We start from the raw sequence: 7068 nt of genomic DNA, 5'->3' as shown, positions 1-7068 counted from the left end.
ACCACATTCCTTTCCAAATTATATGAGAAAATTTACATATACACCCCCATAATTATCGCTTTCCTACTTTTCCACCCTACATTTAAAAAAAATACACCACATACCATCCAAAACCACCATCACTTCAAGGAATTAGTTTTTCATTCCTCATAACAACAATCTAATGTGATATCGAATCAAGAGCATGATACCTCGTTATAAACCCGAGTTGTGTGTTCTTTGGTTAATTAATCTCTTTCTAACTCATCTTAATATATTCAAAAAAAGTCAAAGTTAAGATAACAAAATCTTTTTCTCCAAGATATAAAAATAAAATCTATTTTTTATATAGGGTAACGAATTAAAAAGATTGTGTTTGAATTAGTAAACTTTGAGATGTATCTGCTTTGATTAAGATAAACAATTTTTTTTCATATTCTAGTGGATGATTGTTAATGGAAAAAACTATTGTAATGTTGGAATCAAATCTGTCTACTGTCATACGTGTTGAGCAAATTATCATATTACCAATATATAAAATTTTAAAACGTCATAACCAAATATTGATTGTTTTTAAAGATGATTACTTAAATTAGAATTTTTTTTAAAACCTTTATACCAAAAACTATTGTTTTTAAAGATGATTACTAAAATGTGAAAATAACTAAAGTTGGTTAATATTTTTATAATCCCCCCTTAATTATAATAACCAGAAAGGAACGACAGTACCTACTATCCTTTAAACTTTATTAATCGGTATATTAATACGTTGGTGTTTCATAAATTAAGAATATAATACAAATGCTTTAGTTATTAGTAAAATGTTTTTAGCCTTACCTCTTAACAATGATAAACCAAGAAATTCGTCAACGAGCATTTAAACATTTTGACACTAAAAATGGTATTAACACCGTAAATTGTGTGGGGTTGGAGGAATAAATGAAATTTTTGTTAAGACATGGATTAATTAAACACGGAGGAAACTTCTTTGTACATGTTGATTTTTATGATTGTGCATGAATGAAATAAAGAAGTGGCCCATTTCTTCTAATCTATTTATAAGGTTACCGGTGATTATTGTAATACAAAGTCTAAACATTTATGTTTAAAAAGATGTACGCCATTCTTTTATCTGATCATCTAAAAGATATAATAGTGCTACAAAAAGTTCTGCTTTACGATTATTTGTTTGTTCACTAATAATAATTAATTTGGTCACTCTACCCATATGCTTTTCATTTGTCTTTATTTGTAAATATGGAAGTTTTATTGTACCTTATAAAAAATGTACACATCTAAAACTAATGGAGTATATTCTCATCACATATTATCGATTATTAAATTTATGATTAAATTATAGAAATTTGGAATTTACATAAAAAAATTAATGAAAACTTTTCTTTAATGTTACGACAAAGTATTGGCATAAAAAGGTTGCTTAAAAATAATACCATTTTGAATCATTTTCTTTTATGATATATTTCAAAATAATGGTGAGCGATTACTATGGAACGGAATCAGCATAAAATAATACCCAATTGCTCAAAATGCATATGAACAAATTATTTATAATTCTTATATATAAAAGTTATATAAACACATGATTTTCATAGCTTGAAAAGAAAAATTATGGCATTTCATTTTATTCATACTAATAGTAAGTCGGCATACACTCACCAAAAAATCAATTACAAAGAAAAGGCAATAATAGTATCTTTCTCATTAAAAAAAAAAACACTCAAAAGAAATAGAAAAAAAAAAGTGTTGTTTGTTTCCTAAAAAACTATTTCATAAATGATATTAAACCAAATTGATCAAAAAAATCAAAAATCAATTTTTTTAAAATAGTAAATTGTATTACCTGAGTGGTCTACATAAACACGCCTCAAAATCACATGGAAGGTCAATCGTGAAACACTAACAATATTTTAAACATATTAAGGTCTGAATCTTGGATCTTTTTATGTGAAATGTTACATCTCAATCATAAGGCTTTCATTATAGAAAAAAATTCCGCCTCAACTTCTTATGTGAAATTCTGCATTTCAACCGTCAACTTTAACACCTTAGTTTGTTGTCACTCCGTCCATCCTTAAAAGATTCATATATTATAGATTTAGATTTAGATGAAAATTTTAATGACATAATACATTTATATAACTTTCGTTCCCAAATGATATGAAAATATAATACTGAATTCTTTATGTCCTATTATCATAAATATTACCTTTGTAATCTATTGTAAATAATAAACGTCTCATAAGACACGACGAGAAATGTTGTTCTATTTTAAAAAATAAACAAGGTTAATTCATGATTCGTTCTACTAAAATATGGTATCTTTTTAATATTTTTCTTTCAAGTTAACATAAAGAGATATAAACCAAAATACGATATCATTTTTTAATGTTTTCCACCAAATTTTACATAAAGAAATACAAACCGTATCGTATCTTATAATTAAAATATCTTTATAACTTATATTAATAAAAAATATTAGTTAATGGAGTATATTCCAAGGCCCTTTGAGAGTGAGAAACTACTTAAAATATTTTTATTTAAGATGTAATATCAAAAAATCCTCAAGTATCTTTCCTTGAATAGCTACATTTAAATAATCTCAAGTAAATCACACAAATGGTGTATGTGGTTTGAGATAAACTGAACTGGTCCTTATTTCTTGTTTTTAAACTTGGATTCGCTTATGGTTTTTGTCAAAAAAAATTGGCCAGGTATTAGGTAAAGGTGTTTGAAATGATAGGCACCTACATCTTGCTATCTTCAAGAAAATTCGATTCTTGTTTGAATGTCTCACACAAAGACAAGATCAGGAAAACCAGGAGAATTGAATTCAATTGGAGATTAATATTTCATTTATATGTCATAGAAAGGGGTGCAAGATTATCGAAAAAGAAAAAAGGAAGTCAAATTTCATCAATATATATTCAAATAATCACAACTAGGCACCAGCAAACGAGTGGTACACCACATTCCTTTCCAAATTATATGGGAAAATTTACATATACACCCCCACAATTATCGCTTTCCTACTTTTCCACCCTACATTTTAAAAAAAATACACCACATACCCTCCAAAACCACCATCACTTCAAGGAATTAGTTTTTCGTTCCTCATAACATCAATCCAATGTGATATCGAATCAAGAGCATAATACCTCGCTGTAAACCCGAGTCGATCTGCTTTCTCTCTTGTCCCTAGCATCTTTACCGGACATCGAAACAAAGCATCCAAGAAATACCAGTTAGCCAGATCCTCCATTTCAGTCTCAACCAAACCCTCTTTCTTCACTATCTCCTTCCAAACCGCCCCCTTATCACTCATACACCCTGCAAACGTAAAATCCTCCGCCAACATCTCCCAAGGGACAACCGCCCCAAACTTTTCCCCGATCGCTCCCCATATATCCTTCCAAGTAGAACCATCTCCATTTATTGAATTAAACGCCTGCCCATTGTTTGATTGAACCAAATCATTTGTGGATGCCCAAATTTGTTGTTTGGCTACAAGCCTAGCATCCGAGACATCCACAAACTGCTCTTCAAAACAATCTTTTCTTCCACCAAAAACAAACGGAAGATTCAAATACTTACAAATGGTCCCGTAAACGCATAAACTTCCCATGAAATTATATAATGTCTTTCGTGAACTCCCGATGATCAAACCAGGACGATGAACCGACCATGGAACCACACCCATGAGCCTCTCTTTGAGCAAGTCCTCGAGACCATAATAAAAGTTACACCCTTCGACTCGTGGGCAGTTCTCATCATAATAAGAAACTCTTTTCACAAGATGATCAAGAGAACTTCCTTGTAAAGACACATAGTGTTTGGTCCCAGTTTGAAGAGAAAAGTGTTTCAAATTGGCTCCTGGGAGGATAGAGTCTAATGCGTTTGACATCATGGCTTTGTTTTGATCATAACATTCTACACTATCTAATGGAAACTGGCTAGCCCATGTAACCCAGAACACATGGGTCACATCATGCAAATGAGAAAGTTTTGATTGGGTTTCGACAGGGTCAAGAAGGTTGCATGAAATGAAATGGTAATTAGGGTTTGTGTTTGTGTTTGGTTTCTTGATCGTCGTCATCTCTTGTCGTCTGGCTACGCCATAAACCTTCCATTTGGATTTTGAAAGTAGCTTCTCGAGAAGCTGTTTTCCAACAAGACCAGTTACACCAAAGATGATTGCAACGTCTTTTGGAGCTTTTTTCCCTCTTTTCTGAAGCTTTTCGATAGCCATTTTTGAGGGTTTTGGAACTCTCGATGAGGCTACTGAACTTCTTGTTGTAATTTGGTGTCTATGAATGTGCGATGATATGGGTTTATATAGTTGTGTGTTCTTTGGTTAATTAATCTCTTTCTAACTCATCTTAATATATTCAAGAAATGTCAAGTGGGGTTTGACTAAGACATGGTATTGGAATCTTTCTGATCCTTGTAAAATTAATTATTAAGATAACAAAATCTTTTTCTCCTAGATATAAACTTTTAAACTCGTATGAATCTTATAGAGTAATGCGAAATTGATTTCCCACATCAAATCTACATGAATACTCATCCTATTTTATTGCCATTATTATATAACGTGTGTGATTTTTTTATATAACTCGTGAACCGCAAACAAATATACACGATGATTTCACATGTTTTGTTAGTTGTACCATATGCTTTTTTATTAGTATTTTGTGACACTTGAGTGCTTGCGATTATTAAAATATATATTGACTAAAAAAGATGATATAATGGTTCAAGAATAATAGTTTTGACATAAATTATGATTAAAACAACTCGACGCGTCTATATGCTATATGGATCTACAAGGAGCCATCAAGATTCAACACAATCAAGAATCTATCACCCTAAAATTTAAAAGGTAATAACTTTTTGAAAATTGTTATTTAAACAATTAATGTCATAAAAATCCATGTTTCTATATCAATAAGAGCATACGGTATGGGTACCAACAACGGCGTTTTTGCCTATGTGGCATCTCCATAACTTGGTCATAACACAATGACAATCATTTTCCCCTTGATGTTATGGCACATCTCGTTTGCGTTATGACATTTTGCAACGAGGAAACAAACCAATCAAATCTTTTTTCTTTCTCTCTCTACTTCTTAGTATTAGAGATGGCAATGGGGGCGGGAAACACACGGGACCCCAATCCACATCCCCATCCTCATCCCCGAATCCTCATTCCAATCCCCATTCTCATCCCCATCCTCATCGGGAAATATAAATAAACCCACATCCCCACCCCCAACGGGGACTGGGGATCCCCAATGGGAAAACGGAGATTTTTTTTTCTCTTTTAACATGCAAACTTTTACATAAGAAAAAACTCTATATTTCAATTTCACCAGCATAAGTTTAATGAAAAGAATGAAGGATCGGGGTTGAGTTACACCCCTTTTTCAAGTTGCAGCACAGAAAAGAAAAGAAGAGAAATAAAAGTAAAATATAGAGTAAATTACACGAATGGTCCATATGGTTTTTGGTAATTTGCGCACTTGGTCCCGAACTTATTTTTTTAACTCGGAAAGTCCCTACTGTTTGTTTTTGTTACGCGATTGGTCTCTGTCTTACCTAAAAAAACTATTATTTAAATAGAAAAAATGGTAGAGTAGGTAAGGTAAGATAAGAAGTGTGGGGTTGGAGGTGTGTTTATTAAATAAATTAAAAAATCAAGGGAAAAATAGTTTTTTTTAGGTAAGGCATGGACCAAACGCGTAACAAAAATAAACAGTAGCGACTTTCCGAGTTACAAAAATAAGTTAGGGACCAAATGCACAAATTACCTTAAACCATAGGGACCATTCGTGCAATTTACTCTAAAAGATATTTGTCTTTTGTGTTTCCGAGTTGGAGAGAAATAGGAAAAAAAATAAATATTTTGTTCTTTCTCTCTAAATCATAAGGAAAGTTATGAGTGAAAGTGATCATTCCATTTCTTTTCTTTAATGAAACTCGAGAACATTATTTTCTTTTATTTTCTTCCCGCTTCCACCAATTTTCTTTCTCTTCTCTCGTTAAGTTGAACTCGGAAACGGGATGTTAGAGAGGCTTTGGATGGAGCTTTGGCAAGATAAAGAGAAAAATCTGGGAAGTTGGGGATGTTAGCATATTAGATTTACTATATCTAGGTTGTACTTATTTTATGTATTCAGCCAATATTGTATAGTTTTGGCCCATTTTAATTATATATATATATATATATATATATATATATATATATCCAACTAATGAAAGATGATTAGGGATAATGACTTGATAGGGTAAGATATTTTTTGAAATTTATACATCTAGTCTTTATTCTTTTTTTTTGTAAAATAAACCCTTATACTTTACTAATATGTACACATTAGGTCCTTTTTACCGGATTCTATAGGTTTTGCTGACGTGGAAGGGTTTATTTTACAAAAAAAAAAAGAATAAGGACTAAATGTGTACATTTCAAAAAGTATCTTACCCTATCAAGTCATTTCCCTTTCTTTTATTTTGTTGAAATGAAATACCCAGGTGGCATCCACATATCCACAGCGAGATTTTTCCAACTTTTATTCATCATGAAAAAGAGGTAGAACCCCGATCTCCGGCGACTCCTTTGTGTGTTCCTACACATCACTGGTAGCAAGGAGGAATGATGGCAAAAACAACAAGGTCGAAGGGGGAGGCAAGAGGGAGTAGAGACGATAGTTGGCGTCGAGGAGCTGCTATGGTAGCCCCCTCGTCGATTTTTTCTTCTTTTTCTGGCAACATATCTTAAAGATGGAGGCAAAGAGAGACAAATCGGAACAACACAACAGGTAAAGAGTGTTTGGTTGTTGTTGTTTGACCGGAAGGAAGAGAGATGGGAAATAGAAGGGTCGCCACCCTTTTCTTGTTGCTGGAGGATCACCCACCTCCGGTGACTAAGCTAATTAATTGCTATTTAGTGCCACTTGTGCTTCCACATCAGTAAAACCTGTAGAATCCGGTGAAAATGACCTAATGTGTACATATTAATAAAGTATAAGGGTTTATTTTACAGAAAAAAAAAGAATAAGGACTAAATGTGTA

The 7068-nt window shown here is 32.3% G+C and overlaps 1 protein-coding gene across 1 annotated transcript; it reads right to left on the bottom strand.

Moving 5' to 3' along the window:
* Nucleotides 1-2880: 2880 nt before the first annotated feature.
* LOC145077216 (NAD(P)-binding Rossmann-fold superfamily protein) lies at nucleotides 2881-4292 on the bottom strand. Its single transcript, XM_079022974.1, has one exon. The coding sequence runs from the start codon at nucleotides 4244-4246 to the stop codon at nucleotides 3089-3091; it is 1158 nt and encodes a 385-aa protein (XP_078879100.1). The 5' UTR covers nucleotides 4247-4292; the 3' UTR covers nucleotides 2881-3088.
* Between the last annotated feature and the right edge of the window lie 2776 nt (nucleotides 4293-7068).

The sequence above is a fragment of the Lactuca serriola genome, chromosome 9, assembly GCF_051521515.1.
Source record: "Lactuca serriola cultivar US96UC23 chromosome 9, Lser_US96UC23_V15, whole genome shotgun sequence".
In the NCBI taxonomy this organism is placed as follows: domain Eukaryota; kingdom Viridiplantae; phylum Streptophyta; class Magnoliopsida; order Asterales; family Asteraceae; genus Lactuca; species Lactuca serriola.
This window is presented reverse-complemented; position numbering and strand designations above follow the sequence as displayed.

What these genes read in the sequence shown, in the direction of transcription:
- LOC145077216 (XM_079022974.1), bottom strand. Translation starts at nt 4,246, where the DNA reads ATGGCTATCGAAAAGCTTCAGAAAAGAGGGAAAAAAGCTCCAAAAGAC.